The sequence below is a fragment of the Staurois parvus genome, unplaced genomic scaffold, assembly GCF_062004578.1.
Source record: "Staurois parvus isolate SC_StPar_1 unplaced genomic scaffold, SC_StPar_1.0 ptg002781l, whole genome shotgun sequence".
NCBI classification, from domain to species: domain Eukaryota; kingdom Metazoa; phylum Chordata; class Amphibia; order Anura; family Ranidae; genus Staurois; species Staurois parvus.
The window spans coordinates 199,933-219,664 of record NW_028320577.1 but is presented as its reverse complement, the minus strand read 5'-3'; the positions used below and the strand labels follow the sequence as shown (position 1 = coordinate 219,664).

At 45.3% G+C, this 19,732-nt stretch overlaps 1 protein-coding gene across 3 annotated transcripts in view; it reads right to left on the bottom strand.

Annotated features, from left to right (window-relative positions):
* LOC149429135 (uncharacterized) overlaps positions 1 to 19,732 on the bottom strand; it is a 185,703-nt gene that overhangs the window by 45,781 nt on the left and 120,190 nt on the right. For 2 of the 3 annotated variants that reach the window (XR_016310603.1, XM_089666691.1), the window contains exon 4: positions 6,119 to 6,211. Coding sequence is in view for 2 of the 3 variants with exons in the window: in XM_089666691.1 (XP_089522817.1) it covers positions 6,119 to 6,211 (93 nt within the window). In the remaining variant the exon portion in view is untranslated. Of the gene's footprint in view, positions 1 to 5,699; positions 6,022 to 6,118; positions 6,212 to 19,732 lie in introns of those variants that run through there. The other variant, XM_089666690.1, reaches the window with a different exon arrangement.

Sequence of the window (19,732 nt, the reverse complement as noted above, 5' to 3'; positions counted from 1 at the left end):
GGGGGGGGGGGTCCACATCGTAGTTGTGACAGTTAGGTGTCCACAAACGTTGGACCATGCAGTTGTCAGGAGCCGCTGCGGCATTGGGCTTGGCGCAGTGTGCCGACTCGCACTGGTATGCGGGCACTAGGTCCTGGCCGGCCGTGGCAACGGAGCTCGTGCATGCGCACTCGGGACCGCGGGTGTGCTCCTGGCACCAATGACAGCGTGGTATTTAAATCCTCCCTGTGCTGTCACTGGTTGCTGTATGGTCTTTCCTGTATTCTGTTCCTGAACCTGTGCTATTGTTGATTACTGCTGACCCGGATTGCTCTGACCTTGCTGATTTCTCCTGCCCTGACCCCTGGCTTGCCTGACCTCTCTCCTGGATGCCCCCTTGTGGATCTGATCTCTTGTTGCTGACCTGGCGTGTGACCCGACCATTCTCTGCCCGCTGCTTTGCACCGCACCAATCCCACGGCTACCGACTTGGCTCGTCTGACCGCGCACTTGCTCATCCATCCATCCGTCCACCTCGCCGGGGTATCCCTACCTCTTCACATCAGGCTCTCACCGTGCAGGAACCTCTGGCGAGCTCCTCTAGCACTGGTGGGTGTACTCAGGAGCCGCGACCTGGTCTCGGTTCACTCCAAGTCCATCCCCACCATCAGGGGCCCTGGTGAACAAGTGAACCGGGACTTAGACTCCGCGCTCTGGGGGAACCTGACCAGTGGATTGCTAGTGGGGCCGTCAGGCGGTTCGTTACAGCAGTGCACAAACTCTACCTACTAGAACTGCACCTTCTTTGCAAGGCTCTGCATATGAATGGTGGAATGTCAATGATTTACGACCAACTCATCCCTTGCTTTGAAGCCATTGCCTGTCTATGTAGACCCAACATGTGGTCATTCTGTGGCAAGAAGAAGAAAGAGGTCTACACAGAGGAAACACCGCTGTGCTGTTTATGAATCTCAGCCACCCCAAGCAGCGTGGGACTTCATGAGAAGTCATGAATAATTCTTTATGTGTGTTTAATGGAAACCACAAGGCCGAGTGCAATTATTCATTAACAGATCACGTGTGGGGTGTCTGCAGTTGCCAAAATGCAAATTAAACATTTCATTAGGAGGAAATTCTCGCCCGGACCGCAATGTTTATAAACAAGGCTGAAAAGCCAACAATGACCACTTATAATATATGTGAAGCCATTGAAGCTGTAAATATGACGTGAGATGAGTTACACACCCGGGACCAATTTGTATTCTTTTCTGCAGGCCATTATCCACACCATCCTTCGCTTCAAAGATTGAAATAAAACTCAGACTCACGGGGCAGAAATGCAGATTTATTGCTTCAGCGTCCCAGAGATCCTCCAAATCAATGGCAGTCACCACTGTTTACTTGCGGCTGTACAGCATAGAAGGTTCAAAGCTGCATTTGGATCGTCTATTAATGTGGTTGACATTTTTTTAAATGAAAATAATAAAAAAACATTTAAACCCCTTGACGCCGACGTCACACAAATATGCGGAACTGGGCTTTTTTCCGTGGGGGCGCATATTTGCGTACTTGTCTTTGTGCTAGGCGCGCTCCCAGCACAAAGACCGTGGTGTCACTGAGAGCCCCGGGTCCCGTTCTAACGATCGGGACCCAGGACTCCCGATTCTGGGTCACATGATCGCTGTGATAGCCTCTGATTGGCTACCACAGTGATCAGTCACTGTACAGCCCGCCCCCTTGTTTTTTTTTCTCTCTCTATGAATGGAGGAGAGAGATACATTGTATCATTATATACATCATATTATACATTGTATCATTATATACATCATATTATACATTGTATTTCTCTAACTCCTGGCATAAAGAGAAAAAAAAAATGTTTGTAAAAAAAAAAAAAAAAAAAAAAAAGATGATAAATAAATATAAAAAAATAAAAGAAATAAAGAAAAATACCTAGATCAAGGTTTGACCTAGTTCAGTGCCAGGGTTAGTGTTTGGGGCAAGGTCAGGGTCAAAGGTCAAGGTCAGGGTCAAAGGTCAGGATTTAAAAAACAAATTGGGGTCAGTTAGTGTCAATGTCAGTGTGTTTTAGGTAAAAAAAAAAAAAAAAAAGACAAAAACAAAATGCGCACTAATGTTTCTGGGCTGTACTCCGGGTACAAACAACAAACAACCTACACATATATGGTATCGCTGCGATCGTCAAGAGCTGGAGAATTTATTTTGGGTTGTTCTTTGGTGGTAGGTTACGGTAGTAACAAAAAACACACAGATAAATTAAAAAAAAATGATTTTTATGTACTATTTTGGCCCAGTTTTCCTTTGATAATAAAAAAAAAATCAGGAGCTATCCATTACCATTTACCACCAAATGAAAGCCCAATTTGTCCTGAAAAAATCAAGGTATAATCCACCCGGATGTACAGAGTAGTTGTGATGATATGTACGGTTTTACTAACACAGGTCAACGTTGCAAAATTGTACTTAGGCATTTAGATTTGTTTTACCCTCAGGCGTGAAGGGGTTAAACTTACCTGCTCTTTGCAATGCTATGGCACAGGGGGGTTCCATATCTTCTCTTCTGGGCTCCTCTGCTCATGCTGTCCGTTCCTCCTTCTCTGAATGCCCCTGAGGGGGCCCTCATGCGGGTGTGCTCCCGAGCCGGGCTGTGTGCATTTATAGACACACACCCTCCTCACAGGATTATGACTGACGGCAGCAGGAGCCAATGGCCTGGATCGGTAGAGGACTCGGGTAAGTGTTTAAGGAGGGGGGGTGACTACGGGTACTAATATTGGAAGATTTTTTTACTTTAATACCTTAACACTTTTGCCTTTAAAAATACTTTAAAGTGTCGTCAATGCAATATGGCCATATTAGGGTAAAGATGCCATGAGCACAGGGCTGTCTTAATGCATGGGCACTGCCCAGGGGCACCAAGTGCATAGGGGCCCCATGATAATCTTGCATCATATCATACTTGCCAGCTGTCCCAGATTTACTGGGGCAGTTACATTTTTTACTAAACTGTCCTGGGATGGCATGGGCAGCTGTGCCCTCCTGATCCCAGTATTGTGCCCTCCTGATCCCAGTATTGTGCCCTCCTGATCCCAGTATTGTGCCCTCCTGACTCCCCCTGTACTGTGACCTCCTGATCCCAGTATTGTGCCCTCCTGATCCCAGTATTGTGCCTTCCTGACTCCCCCGTACTGTGCCCCCCTGACTCCCCCCGTACTGTGCCCTCCTGACTCTCTTGTACTGTGCCCTCCTGACTCCCCCTGTACTGTGCCCTCCTGACTCCCCTGTACTGTGCCCTCCTGACTCCCCTGTACTGTGCCCTCCTGATCTTAGTACTGTGCCTTCCTGATCTCAGTACTGTGCCTTCCTGAATCCCCCTGTACTCTGCCCTGCTGACTCTCCCCCTGTACTCTGCCCTCCTGATCCCAGTATTGTGCCCTCCTGATCCCAGTATTGTGCCCACCTGACTCCCCTGTACAGTGTCCTCCTGACTCCCCCTGTATTCTGCCCTCCTGACTCCCATCGTACTCTGCCCTCCTGACTCCCATCGTACTCTGCCCTCCTGACTCCTCCTGTACTGTGCCCTCCTGGCTCCCCCTGTACTGTGCCCTCCTGACTCCCCCTGTACTGTGCCCTCCTGACTCCCCCTGTACTGTGCCCTCCTGACTCCCCTGTACTGTGCCCTCCTGACTTCCCCCGTACTGTGCCCTCCTGACTCCACCTGTACTGTGCCCTCGTGACTCCCCTGTACTGTGCCCTTGTGACTCCCCTGTACTGTGCCCTCCTGACTCCCCCTGTACTGTGCCCTCCTGACTCCCCCTGTACTGTGCCCTCCTGACTCCCCTGTACTGTGCCCTCCTGACTCCCCCTGTACTGTGCCCTCCTGACTCCCCTGTACTGTGCCCTCCTGACTCCCCCTGTACTGTGCCCTCCTGACTCCCCTGTACTGTGCCCTCCTGACTCCCCTGTACTGTGCCCTCCTGACTCCCCCTGTACTGTGCCCTCCTGACTCCCCTGTACTGTGCCCTCCTGACTCCCCCTGTACTGTGCCCTCCTGACTCCCCCTGTACTGTGCCCTCCTGACTCCCCTGTACTGTGCCCTCCTGACTCCCCCTGTACTGTGCCCTCCTGACTCCCCCTGTACTGTGCCCTCCTGACTCCCCTGTACTGTGCCCTCCTGACTCCCCTGTACTGTGCCCTCCTGACTCCCCCTGTACTGTGCCCTCCTGACTCCCCTGTACTGTGCCCTCCTGACTCCCCCTGTATTGTGCCCTTGTGACTCCCCCTGTACTGTGCCCTTTTGCCTACAACTCCCCCCTTTCCCACCATACTGTGCCCTTTGTGTTGAATAGTCTTTATTGCATGTTTTCTTATTGTTTAGAATCAATTTGATTGAAATTACAAATAAATATATTTTCAGTTCTACCAACTATTTAATTCTTGAGAGTAGGTGGGTAAGTTGCGGCAGGCTGGTAGAGGCTCCAGTGCAATAATTTGCCCAGTGGCCCATACTTCTATTATATTGGCCCGTCATGAACATCCCCTTCCCTTTGTGTACATGCAGCTTTTGGGCAGGGAATGCCCTGGCCGCAGTTAATTGGGTTGTAGTGAAAACACATTGATTGGCGGGAAGAGTCACCCCCCCCCTCCACACAGCACACAGGAACACAGCTGAGGCTGTCACTATGCTGGAGGTCCTTCCCCGTCACCATTTTTCTCTTGGTGTCAAGAAAACGTGTCAGAATTGATTCATGCTGATGGCAAAATTTACAAAGCTTGTCTGAGAGGTCAGGAAAAAAAGGGGGTGGAGAGCTGAAATCACACCCTACAGAGCTCAGTGAGGAGAGTTCTGAGAGCTGATTGGAGGGAAGAGACACCCCCCCCTCCACACCTCAGACAGGAACAGAGCTGAGGCTGTCACTCTGCTGAGGTCCCTCCGCTGTCACCATTTTTCTCTTGGTGTCAGGAAAAACCTGTCAGAAGTTATTCATGCTGATAGCAACATTTACAAAGCTTGTCTGAGAATTCAGAAAAAAGGGGATGGAGAGCTGAAATTACACCCTGCAGAGCTCAGTGAGGAGAGTTCTGAGAGCTGATTGGAGGGAAGAGACACCCCCCCCCCCTTCACACAGCACACAGGAACAGAGCTGGGGCTGTCACTCTGCTGGAGGTCCTTCCCCTCATTATTTTTTCTTGGTGTCAGGAAAACTTGTCAAAAGTGATTCTTGCTGATAGCAAAATTTACAAAGCTTGTCTGAGAGTGCAGAAAAAAGGGGGTGGAGAGCTGAAATCACACCCTGCAGAGCTTAGTGAGGAGAGATCTGAGAGCTGATTGGAGGGAAGAGACACACCCCCCTACAAACAGTACAGGGGAACAGAGCTGAGACTGTCACTCTGCTGGAGGTCCCTCCCGTCACCATTTTTCTCTTGGTGTCAGGAAAACGTGTCAGAAGTGATTCATGCTGATAGCAGAGGAAGGAGGCAACAGACAGAAATGACACTTAGTGCTCTGGACTGAGACAAGTACACACTATAGAGCAGTGTTTCTCAAGTGATGGGTCTAGACCCATAAGTGGGGTGGACTGGGCCATGGGGCAAGTGTCCTCCAGGCCTCTCTAATGCCCCTACCATCACCCAAGACTTTGAGAAACTTATCAGGCGCAGGAAGCATCCCTAGTTTTCCCATCAGTTCTAATCTCATGTTTAATTACTGTTTATTTTATTGGGTTTTTTTATACCTCAACATTTTCACTGGCGCTGTGATTACCGCACTATCCATGTTGGAAGGACGCCATTTGTTTACTGTTCATAAAGTGCATATACATGGTAGAATACTGCGCAAGTCGTTTTGTGGAATGAGTTGTCATATTCGGAAATTCAATTATTTTTGGGTCACGACTCATTGACTAAGGACAAATGAGGGTCCCGAGGGTCCACAGGTTGAGAACCAGCGCTATAGAGGGGTATGCTTTGTTCATATTTCACGCCTGAAGCTTGCAACCACTTGGAACTTCTAACGAGGTTCTGTGAGAATTTAGAACAAAGCCATAAGTGTATCCCACCGCTATAATGCGCAGCCAGGACTCCACCCAACATTGAAAAGTAAATCTGCTGCACTTACTTTGGGAAGATGGCGGACATCATTGCGGAGGCGTAGCCCGGTTTGCAGGCACCGTCAGAGAAGTTTGCGTACCTTGTTGCAATTTCTGCTTGCCTAGGAAATAAAATAAAACAGAAAATCACAACAGATAGACACAATTCCCACTACAAGACGATCACACTAAGTCCTCATGCACATTTGACGTTCTTACAGCGCCTGTTTTTGGATTTTGATGTTTTTTTCTACAGCCAGTAAACCCCCCAGCATGTGATCCTATGTGTCCGTACACACATAGACTGTAATCAGTGTTTTTTGGCAGGGACGCTTTTTGGCTGGAAAAAACCCCAGGAGTAGAGGGTTTCTAGAGGAGTTTTTTAGCCCAGATGAATGTGAGTAATTACTGCAAGATATACCATGAGCAGATAAATGAGAACCTTTACGGACACAACTGGGAAGAGAAGAAACAGAGGTGGACATTCTGGCAGGTTGGGGAATGAGGAGACGTAAGGCAGCAGAAGAGTATCTTCTCAGAGTCTGGTGGTATTATAATGATGCCTTCTTCTACAGTGGCCTCTTTGGTTCCAGAAGAACGTTGGAAGTGCCTTCAAAGCATCTAGAGGAACCTTCCCAAGTGTGTTCTTAAGAGCTTCAAACTACCACAACTGGAACCCCATGACTGGAGGAAAAAGCGACTCTACTATGAGGCAGCTCCAGACTTCAACACTTGAATTATGGGAAGTAATAAAGTAAAACAGAAAATCAAAACAGATCGACACTATTCCACAAATATTTAGAAACAAATATTTATTCTATTCTTAGACAATTGACATCTATTTTGACACATTCCATGGTGATTGGGTATAGATGCTACATGTATGGATAGAAAATACTGTGGTATGTTCCAAGACTCATTAGAACTTGAAGGCTTGGAAAACCTACAAAATGTCTTCAACATTACAGAACAAGCCCAGATGAATGTGAGTAATTACTGCAAGATGTACCATGACCAGACAAATGAGAACCGGGAAGAGAAGAAACAGAGGTGGACATTCTGACAGGTTGGGTAAAAAGGAGACGTAAGGCAGCAGAAGAGTATCTTCTCAGAGTCTGGTGGTGTTATAATAATGCCTTCTTGTACAGTGGCCTCTTTTGGACCCAGAAGAACATTGGAAGTGCCTTCAAAACATCCAGATGAAGCTTCCCAAGTGTGTTCTTAGAGCCTCAAACTACCACAACTGGAACCCCATGACTGGAGGAAAAGCAACTCTACTATGAAGTAGCTCCAGACTCCAACACTTGAAATTTGGGGAGTAATAAAGTAAAACAGAAAATCACAACAGATAGACACTATTCCCACTACAACATAATCACACTAAGCAGTCTCATATGTAATCATGTGCATTGCACCTCCTCTGTTTACTGTAAATCCTTAAATATTGCAGTTTTAATTTCCTAGAATTAGTAAGAATCAACATGGACCCAAGAAAACAAAAACAAAAAACAAATATTAATAAGAGCATTAGATTTCCCATTCTACTCTTGGACAATTGACATCTGCCTTGACACATTCCATGGTAATTGATTAAAGGTGCTACATGTATGGATAGAAATACTGGGGTATGTTCCAAGAGTCATTAGAACTTGAAGGCTTGGAAAACCTACAAAATGTCTTCAACAATTCAGAACAAGCCCAGATGAATGTGAGTAATTACTGCAAGATAAACAGTACCATAACCAGACAAATGAGAACCTTTACGGACACAACTGGGAAGAGAAGAAACAGAGGTGGACATTCTGACAGGTTGGGGAATGAGGAGACGTAAGGCAGCAGAAGAGTATCTTCTCAGAGTCTGATGGTGTTATAATGATGCCTCCTTCTACAGTGGCTTCTTTTGGTCCCAGAAGAACATTGGAAGTGCCATCAAAGCATCTAGAGGAACCTTCCCAAGTAGGTTCTTAGAACCTCAAACTACCACAACTGGAATCCCATGACTGGAGGAAAAAGCGACTCTACTATGAGGTAGCTCCAGACTTCAACACTTGAATTATGGGGAGTAATAAAGTAAAACAGAAAATCACAACAGATCGACACTATTCCACAAATATTTAGAAACAAATATTTATTCTATTCTTAGACAATTGACATCTATTTTGACACATTCCATGGTGATTGGGTAAAGGTGCTACATGTATGGATAGAAAATACTGTGGTATGTTCCAAGACTCATTAGAACTTGAAGGCTTGGAAAACCTACAAAATGTCTTCAACAATTCAGAACAAGCCCAGATGAATGTGAGTAATTACTGCAAGATGTACCATGACCAGACAAATGAGAACCGGGAAGAGAAGAAACAGAGGTGGACATTCTGACAGGTTGGGGAATGAGGAGACGTAAGGCAGCAGAAGAGTATCTTCTGAGTCGGATGGTGTTATAATGATGCCTCCTTCTACAGTGGCCTCTTTTGGTCCCAGAAGAACATTGGAAGTGCCTTCAAAGCATCTAGAGGAACCTTCCCAAGTGTGTTCTTAGAGCTTCAAACTACCACAACTGGAACCCCATGACTGGAGGAAAAAGCGACTCTACTATGAGGTAGCTCCAGACTTCAACACTTGAATTATGGAGAGTTATATAGTAAAACAGAAAATCACAACAGATAGACACTATTCCCACTACAACATAATCACACTAAGCAGTCTCATACGTATTCAAACCCACAGCAGTAAAATCAGTCTGTAGATGCAGTAAAGCATGCTTGTTATACTCACTATGGAATCTAAGAGGTTAATCCTCTGCATTGTGTAAAAAGGAGGTTTGATCCTGTCTTCTCTGATCCTCCCCTTCTTCCAGTGCCCCCCTCTTATCTCCTGATAAGACATATTGTGTGGAGACACACTGCACATGCTCAGTTTGGTGTGTATTGCTACAGAGTTTTTTTATTTTTTTTCTTGGGAGAGTGCATGTGATCAGCACAGGGACAATCGGCACTGTCCAGACAGAGGGTCAGGGGTTCTGCATCCTCCTAGAGCAAAATGAAAATTCTTCCTAAGCGTTTTAACCAGTGCTCTGCTGGACACTGATAGAAGTCATAAAACTACTCTAACTACTAATGATTAAAGGTATTTAGTAGTTTACATTTAATAAAATAATAGCATTTCCATGTTCTGTGTACTGTGGGAGACCGGATACAGTGAATGCAGGGTCCGGGGAGAGCAGATATAGTGAATGCGGGGTCCGGGGAGACCGGATATAGTGAATGCGGGGTCCGGGGAGAGCGGATATAGTGAATGCGGGGTCCGGGGAGACCGGATATAGTGAATGCGGGGTCCGGGGAGAGCGGATATAGTGAATGCGGGGTCCGGGGAGAGCGGATATAGTGAATGCGGGGTCCGGGGAGAGCGGATATAGGGAATGCGGGGTCCGGGGAGAGCGGATATGGTGAATGCAGGGTCCGGGGAGAGGGGATATAGTGAATGCGGGGTCCGGGGAGAGCGGATATAGTGAATGCAGGGTCCGGGGAGAGCGGATATAGTGAATGCAGGGTCCGGGGAGAGCGGATATAGTGAATGCGGGGTCCGGGGAGAGCGGATATAGTGAATGCGGGGTCCGGGGAGAGCGGATATAGTGAATGCAGGGTCCGGGGAGAGCGGATATAGTGAATGCAGGGTCTGGGGAGAGCGGATATAGTGATTGCGGGGTCCAGGGAGAGCGGATATAGTGAATGCGGGGTCCGGGGAGAGCGGAAATAGTGAATGCGGGGTCCGGGGAGAACATATATAGTGAATGCAGGGTCCGGGGAGAGCGGATATAGTGAATGCAGGGTCTGGGGAGAGCGGATATAGTGAATGCGGGGTCCGGGGACAGCAGATATAGTGAATGCAGGGTCCGGGCAGAACGTATATAGTGAATGCAGGGTCCGGGGAGAGCGGATATAGTGAATGCAGGGTCTGGGGAGAGTGGATATAGTGAATGCAGGTTCCAGGAAGAGTGGATATAGTGAGTGCAGGGTCCGGGGAGAGCGGATATAGTGGATGCGGGGTCCAGGGAGAGCGGATATAGTGAATGCGGGGTCACAACAAAAGGTCAAACAGCAAATGTGTTTTGGGACTCAAAGCTCCCCCTTCATTGGGGATTAAATAATAGCAGTCATGGCTCCGTTCACATATCACTTGGCAGGAACTCAAGTTCCCATTAGCGATTTAAAAAGCACAATTCACTTTAATGGGCTGTCCTATGCTCGTTTGTCATGCCAAGAAAAGCTAAGGGACCAACTTTTGGCTCTGACACACACGTTTTGCTGCGATTCTCACACGTTTTGTCACGTGCCACATTTGGGGTGCCATTCAGGATGAACGTCACGCAAACGGACGCGTGTTTCGCCACAATTTGAAATCGCCTATATATGTACAGAGCCTATCAGCATCCAAGATCCATTTCATTTGCAGCTATTGTATCTACTTTGATTCACTCTCAGCACACAAACCCTCATGAACGGGGCATGTTGGACCCCCCAAAACATATTGATTTTTTAACTTGTTGTGAAAAATAAATTCTTCCTGGACTCAATCAGGTTTTGTGGAATTCTCATCCTTTTAATGTTCTCCACAATGTAGATGAGGAACTCTGACCTGTATCCAACTTTCATACCTGTTCCTGGTCAGTGATTCAATGTATTAACCCCCCTGGCGGTATTCCCGAGTGTAGCTCGGGGTAAAGTTTCACACCACAAGCGGTAACCCCGAGCTACACTCGGGCTTACCATGTGGCGCTGCTCCGCGATCCCTCGATCACTTACCTTGTCCTGCGCTCCCGCGATGTCCCCCCTGCAGTGTCCCTGGCAATGTAATCTGGCGGATGCCGGCATCTGTCTTCCGGGTTCCGTCCCCTGCGAGCGTCGGGATGTACGGGGGACGGAACAGCGGGAAATTTGAAAATGACAAAAAGTGACATTCACTAAATCCACTAAAATCACATAGTATAACATTCCTGTATCAAACCATTTCACATACATTTTGTCCCGAGTGCTTTGTCCGGCGCCCTGCCTGCATTTTTACTGTTCTTTCTGCCTGGAAACTGAGAAACGTCCATGGCGTCCAAAAGGCGTCCCTTTAGGTCAGACGCGGTTTTAGACCGGCTAGAGAACAGCGATAGTAAATCAGAACCACTTGCAGAATTGAGTGATAATGATTGGTGGGGGAAATTCCTCATCAGACACGGAAAACGATTCTGCGACTGAGCTCAGCGATGTGCGAACTTGGCGCTCTATTTCACATTTCAGTGTTTTTGGTTTGATTATATTATTGAATTACATTTATTATTATTATATTATTATTTTTTATGATTATTTATTAAATTATAATTTATGATTTTGTGTTTCAAGTTTTATCCTCCCCGGGATGTTTACTAGACTCTTGTTTGGACAGATTTCAGTGAGTTATTCCTAAAAATTACAGGCCGACAATAGAAAACGCCAAATTTCCATGCAAAATAATGGTACCAAAAATCTGAAATAATCATACCGCCAGGGAGGTTAAAGGCAGTCAGTCATAACATCCCACATGGAAGAAAAATATATTTGAAATACTACAATTCTGGCCATATTCAATATATATATACAGTGGGGATCGAAAGTTTGGGCACCCCAGCTAAAAATTTGTATTAATGTGCATAAAGAAGCCAAGGAAAGATGGAAAAATCTCCAAAAGGCATCAAATTACAGATTAGACATTCTTATAATATGTCAACAAAAGTTAGATTTTATTTCCATCATTTACACTTTCAAAATAACAGAAAACAAACAAATGGCGTCTGCAAAAGTTTGGGCACCCTGCAGAGTTAATATCTTGTACTGCCCCCTTTGGCAAGTATCACAGCTTGTAAACGCTTTTTGTAGCCAGCCAAGAGTCTTTCAGTTCTTGTTTGAGGTATCTTTGCCCATTCTTCCTTACAAAAGTCTTCCAGTTCTTTGAGATTTCTGGGCTGTCTGTCACGCACGGCTCTTTTAAGGTCTATCCATAGATTTTCAATGATGTTGAGGTCAGGAGATTGTGAAGGCCATGGCAAAGCCTTCAGTTTACACCTCTTGATGTAATCCCCCGTGGATTTCGAGGTGTGTTTAGGATCATTATCCATTTGTAGAAGCCATCCTCTCTTTAACTTCAGCTTTTTCACAGATGGCATCAAGTTACCATCCAAAATCTGCGGAAATTTTATTGAATCCATTTTTCCTTCTACTCGTGAGATGTTCCCTGTGCCACTGGCTGCAACACAACCCCAAAGCATGATTGATCCAACCCCATGCTTAACAGTTGGACAGAGGTTCTTTTCATTAAATTCTGTGCCCCTTCTTCTCCAAACGTACCTTTGCTCATTCCGGCCAAAAAGTTCAATTTTAACCTCATCGGTCCACAGAACTTGTTTCCAAAATGCATCAGGCTTGTCTATATGTTCATTTGCAAAGTTCAAACGATGATTTTTGTGATGAGGACGTAGAAGAGGTTTTCTTCTGATGACTCTTCCATGAAGACCATATTTGTACAAGTATCTCTTTATAGTGGAATAGTGACCACAACTCCAGTGTCTGCCAGATCTTTCTGGAGGGATCGTGCAGTCAAACGTGGGTTTTGAATTGTTTTTCTCACAATCCTGCGAGCTGTTCTGTCTGATATTTTTTTTGGTCTTCCAGATCTTGCTTTAACTTCCACTGTTCCTGATGACTGCCATTTCTTAATTACATTCCGAACAGAGGATATTGACATCTGAAAACGCTTTGCTATCTTCTTATAGCCTTCTCCAGCTTTGTGAGCGTCAACTATTTTCAGTTTCAGTTTTCTAGACAACTGCTGAGAAGAACCCATGGTGCTGATTGTTGGGGCAAGGTCAGATGAGTCTGGGCATTTATAACCTTTGAGATTGACATCATCTGGTCTTCCCAGATGGTGATTGAGAACAATCCATGACACTGGCAGGTCTCAGCTTGGCAAAGGGGGCAGTGCATGCTATAAATTCTGCAGGGGGCCCAAACTTTTGCAGACTCCATTTTTTTGTTTTCTGTTATTTTGAAAGTGTAAATGATGGAAATAAAATCTAACTTTTGTTGACATATTATAAGAATGTATAATCTGTAATTTGATGCCTTTTGGAGATTTTTCCATCTTTCCTTGGCTTCTTTATGCACATTAATACAAATTTTTAGCTGGGGTGCCCAAACTTTTGATCCCCACTGTATATATATATATATATATATATATATACAGTGGGGCAAAAAAGTATTTAGTCACCACCAATGGTGCAAGTTCTCCCACTTACAAAGATGAGAGAGGCCTGTAATTGGCATCATAGGGAGACCTCAACTATGAGAGACAAAATGAGAAAACAAATCCAGACAATCCCATTGGCTGATCTGGAAAGAATTTAGTTGCAAATTATGGTGGAAAATAAGTATTTGGTCACCTACAAACAAGCAAGATTTCTGGCTCTCACAGACCTGTACCTTCTTCTTTAAGAGGCTCCTCTGTCCTGCACTCATTACCTGTATCAATGGCACCTGTTTGAACTTGTTATCAGTATAAAAGACACCTGTCCACAACCTCAAACAGTCACACTCCAAACTCCACTATGGTGAAGACCAAAGAGCTGTCGAAGGACACCAGAAACAAAATTGTAGACCTGCACCAGGCTGGGAAGACTGAATCTGCAATAGGCAAGCAGCTTGGTGCGAACAAATCAACTGTGGGAGCAATAATTAGAAAATGGAAGACATACAAGACCACTGATAATCTCCCTCGATCTGGGGCTCCACACAAGATCTCACCCCGTGGGGTCAAAATGATCACAAGAACGGTGAGCAAAAATCCCAGGACTACACGGGGGGACCTAGTGAATGACCTGCAGAGAGCTGGGACCAACGCAACAAAGGCTACCATCAGTAACACACTACGCCGCCAGGGACTCAGATCCTGCAGTGCCAGACGTGTCCCCCTGCTTAAGCTAGTACATGTCGGGGCCCGCCTGAAGTTTGCTAGAGAGCATTTGGATGATCCAGAAGAGGATTGGGAGAATGTCATATGGTCAGATGAAACCAAAACAGAACTGTTTAGTAGAAACACAACTCGTCGTGTTTGGAGGAGAGAGAATGCTGAGTTGCATCCAAAGAACACCATACCTACTGTGAAGCATGGGGGTGGCAACATCATGCTTTGGGGCTGTTTCTTCGCAAAGGGACCAGGACGACTGATCCATGTACAGGACAGAATGAATGGGGCCATGTATCGTGAGATTTTGAGTGCAAACCTCCTTCCATCAGCAAGGGCATTGAAGATGAAACGTGGCTGGGTCTTCCAACATGACAATGATCCCAAACATACCGCCCGGGCAACGAAGGAGTGGCTTCGTAAGAAGCATTTCAAGGTCCTGGAGTGGCCTAGCCAGTCTCCAGATCTCAACCCCATAGAAAACCTTTGGAGGGAGTTGAAAGTCCGAGTTGCCCAGCGACAGCCCCAAAACATCACTGCTCTAGAGGAGATCTGCATGGAGGATGGGCCAACATACCAGCAACAGTGTGTGCCAACCTTGTGAAGACTTCCAGGAAACGTCTGACCTCTGTCATTGCCAACAAAGGATATATAACAAAGTATTGACATGAACTTTTCATATTCACCAAATACTTATTTTCCACCATAATTTGCAAATAAATTCTTTCCAGATCAGCCAATGTGATTGTCTGGATTTGTTTTTTCATTTTGTCTCTCATAGTTGAGGTCTCCCTATGATGCCAATTACAGGCCTCTCTCATCTTTGTAAGTGGGAGAACTTGTACAATTGGTGGGGACTAAATACTTTTTTGCCCCACTGTATATATATATATATATATATATATATATAATATATTTATTGAAATATATTTTGAAATATATTGAATATGGCCAAAATTTTAGTATTTCAAATATATTTTTCTTCCATATGGGAACAGCTGATCAATTAGTATTTTTTAGAAGGAGGTCAGCTATGGTAGTCCTGTACTACAGTCAAGACAGGTCTACTTACATCCTGCATTCACACAAGCATTCATTAGGTAAGGGAGGGGGGGGGGGGTGGATTTGGCCTTTACTTATATAACCTGTTGAATATTTATTGTCAACAAAACATAGCATGGGCCAATGCAGAGACAACATAAATGCCAAAAGGAGATCCCCCTTCTCTGGTCCCACCTGCCATTGTATGATAAATAGTGTGGTTTTGTAACACCTCATGCTACAGAAATGTCAGGACCTGGATCTGAACCTACAACCTCTGCTGTGTCTGGCAGTATTTCTTCTTGCTGAGCCTCTGGACATGTTTGACAGCTCCCTGCTTGATTCCTTAGAACAGTGTTTCTGAACCTTTTTTCAGTCAAAGCATGCTATAAAATTATGGACAGCCAGAGGCACCCTATAAAATTATGGACAGTCCGAGGCACCCTATAAAATTATGGACAGTCCGAGGCACCCTATAAAATTATGGACAGTCCCGAGGCACCCTATAAAATTATGGACAGCCAGAGGCACCCTATAAAATTATGGACAGTCCCGAGGCACCCTATAAAATTATGGACAGCCAGAGGCACCCTATAAAATTATGGACAGTCCCGAGGCACCCTATAAAATTATGGACAGCCAGAGGCACCCTATAAAATTATGGACAGCCAGAGGCACCCTATAAAATTATGGACAGTGCGAGGCACCCTATAAAATTATGGACAGTCCGAGGCACCCTATAAAATTATGGACAGTCCGAGGCACCCTATAAAATTATGGACAGTGCGAGGCATCCTATAAAATTATGGACAGTCCCGAGGCACCCTATAAAATTATGGGCAGTCCCGAGGCACCCTATAAAATTATGGGCAGTCCCGAGGCACCCTTTAAAATTATGGGCAGTCTTGAGGCACCCCATTCTAAAATGTGAAAAATTATTCTAATAGTTTTATATAATGCAGCAACATCCACACATGTAGGACCCCCAACATTATAGGTGACTTATTCTTCCAAAGCAAATATACCTTTGCACACTGGTACTGATTAGTATGCCAATGTTTCTCCTGTCCCTCAGCTTTTCTCCATCACTGAGCTGATGTGACCCCAGTGCTCACAGAAAGGGTAGGGGAGGGTCAAACTAGGATGCTGTGCAGGAGGCTGACATCCTCCTTATCAACTGATGATGTCATTGGTTGTCAGGACGCAGGCGGCTAGAAGGTCGTAATGGTGCGCAATGAAAACCTGTGACTTTGTGTAACTAAAAGGCCGGCTAGTTCCACCCGCTGGCTTATATACACATTTTGGGCAATTTTTAGACCATTTTACCAAAGCACCCCTAAAGAAACTTCAAGGTCTCCCTGAAGAAACCTCCAGGCACCCCTGAAGAATCCTCCAGGCACCACTGAAGAAACCTCCAGGCATCCCTGAAGAAACCTCAAGGCCCCCCTGAAGAAACCTCAAGGCACCCCTGAAGAAACCTCAAGGCATCCCTGAAGAATCCTCAAGGCACCCCTGAAGAAACCTCAAGGCACCCCTGAAGAAACCTCAAGGCACCCCTGAAGAATCCACTAGGCACCCCTGAAGAATCCACTAGGCACCCCTGAAGAATCCTCAAGGCACCCCTGAAGAAACCTCAAGGCACCCCTGAAGAAACCTCGATGCACCCCTGAAGAAACCTCAAGGCACCCCTGAAGAAACCTCAAGGCACCCCTGAAGAAACCTCAAGGCACCCTGGTTAAGAAAGGCTGCCTTAGACAACCTTGCCTTGAGTCTTGTTTCTCTTTAAACTTGAACCCTGTGTGCTTCCCATGAACCTCCGATTTAAGCCACGCCTTTGCACTTCCAGTTTGCCAGATTACCGTGCTCTCTCCAGCCAGTATCTAGCTCTTGTCACTCCAGCTGCCGTCTGTATCTTCGCTACCACTTGTTATCGACGTTTGGCTTGCTCCTCGACTATGCTATTGCCTGATCTCAATCTGCAGCCACTTGTTACTGACCTTTGACCTGTTTCCTGATTACAATTATGCGTGATCCCTACATGCTATATAGACCCTGGCTTCCTCACCTCCCTTGGTGGGGTGCTCCTGAGGACTGCAACCTGGTACGAACTTGTGGCCAAACCCACCTCCTCCATCAGGAGCTCTGGTGAATACTAGGGATGCACCGAAATACCCCTTTCGGCCACTGGCCGAAATGAAAAAAAGCACCAATACAGCACCGATGCCGCAAAAAACCCCGCCCCTCGCCGTCACCCGCCCGCCACCGCTCAGTAGTTCTCAGCCTTACCTGAGAAACCATCGATCCTGGCGCTGGGCATAGAGATGAGTGAAGGAAACATGGCCGCCACTCATCTCTATGCCCTTGGAGAACTGAAGCGATGTCACATCCTGTTCCAGCCATTTTTTTTTTTTTAAAGCACTAGATCAATGCTTTTTTTATCCAAAGCTTTACATTGCAAAGGAGAGATGTGGGGGTCTTATTGACCCCTGATGTCTCCATAAAGAGGACCTGTCACTAATTATGTCTTATTGACCCCATATCTCTCCATAAAGAGGACCTGTCACTAATTATGTCTCATTGTCCCCCCATATCTCTCCATAAAGAGGACCTGTCACTAATTATGTCTCATTGTCCCCCCATCTCTCCATAAAGAGGACCTGTCACTAATTATGTCTTATTGACCCCTGATGTCTCCATAAAGAGGACCTGTCACTAATTATGTCTTATTGACCCCTGATGTCTCCATAAAGAGGACCTGTCACTAATCATGTCTTAATGACCCCATATCTCTCCATAAAGAGGACCTGTCACTAATTATGTCTCATTGACCCCCCATATCTCTCCATAAAGAGGACCTGTCACTAATCATGTCTCATTGACCCCATATCTCTCCATAAAGAGGACCTGTCACTAATTATGTCTCATTGACCCCCCCCCCCATATCTCTCCATAAAGAGGACCAGTCACTAATTATGTCTCATTGACCCCATATCTCTCCATACAGAGGACCTGTCACTATGTCTTATTGACCCCATATCTCTCCATACAGAGGACCTGTCACTAATTATGTCTCATTGACCCCATATCTCTCCATACAGAGGACCTGTCACTAATTATGTCTCATTGTCCCCCCATATCTCTCCATAAAGAGGACCTGTCACTAATTATGTCTCATTGTCCCCCCATATCTCTCCATAAAGAGGACCTGTCACTAATTATGTCTCATTGTCCCCCCATATCTCTCCATAAAGAGGACCTGTCACTAATTATGTCTCATTGACCCCATATCTCTCCATACAGAGGACCTGTCACTATGTCTTATTGACCCCCCCATATCTCTCCATACAGAGGACCTGTCACTAATTATGTCTCATTGACCCCATATCTCTGCATAAAGAGGACCTGTCACTAATTATGTCTCATTGACCCCATATCTCTGCATAAAGAGGACCTGTCACTAATTATTTATATCACAGGGGATGCATGCATTTCTTGTGATAAGAATAAAAGTAAGTACAATTTTTTTTTTAAAGGGACAGTACAAAAAAAAAAAAAACAAACCAAAAAATAATTTAAAAAAAGTTGAAAGTGCCCCCGTCCCCTTGTGCTCACACATAGTGCTGAACGCATACATAGACCACGCCCACATATGTAAATGGTGTTCAAACCCCACACGTGAGGTATCACCACGAAACTCATAGCGAGCGCAATAATTCTCGCACTAGACCTCCTCTGTAACGTTACACTGCTAACCTGTAGAAATTTTTAAAGCGTCACCCATGGAGATTTTTAAGTACCGCAGTTTCACGACATTCCACGAGCGTGCGCAATTTTAAAGCATGACATGTTGGGTATCTATTTACTTGCCGTAACATCCTCTTTCACATTTTGCAAAAAAATTGGGGGTATATATTGGGGTTTTTTTTAATCAGTGTATTTTTTTCCAAAAAATATATATTCATTTTTTAAAAAACTGCGCATTTCAGTTTTGAATTTTGAATTTTCGTTTCGGCACCAGGATTTTCATCATCCTTCAGGGTGTCCTGCTTGTATACCTATGCTGCTGGTCAGTGGGAGCCTCCTATAGCTACTGGTCCCTGAGCCTGAACCCTGACCAGAACATTTAATATGTTCAGATTTTTATCATACCTCCTTGGGAATGACAAACATGAAGAATTATTGATGTATTTGTATTATCCTTACAATGAACAATGTTCATCCATCTTCCAGTGTAGTCACACCGTTACATAACAAGTTCATGTAAAAACTGGTAAAGAATGCAGAAGTTTGAAAACAAACGATGGATCACGTCTGATATCTCAGCCAGCATGTAACCCGCCATGAAAACATTACTTGGATTTAAAATGTCATATAAAATGAATAATTATTACATGATATCAGAGGTATCTCCTTCTTGTATGACAGGGATTACATTGTAACATCTGAATGAAGGTTGTTCTGTAAACTCATCTTCTGGCAGGATATAACAGCACTGAAATTCGGTTTGGGGGGTCATCCCCTTCTTGTCCTTCTAGTGCCATCCAGCCCATCAAAGAGGTGAAATGGTTTATAAAGCCTGGAATTCCAACCTATGTCTCACCGTTCGGCTGCTTCGTCACGTC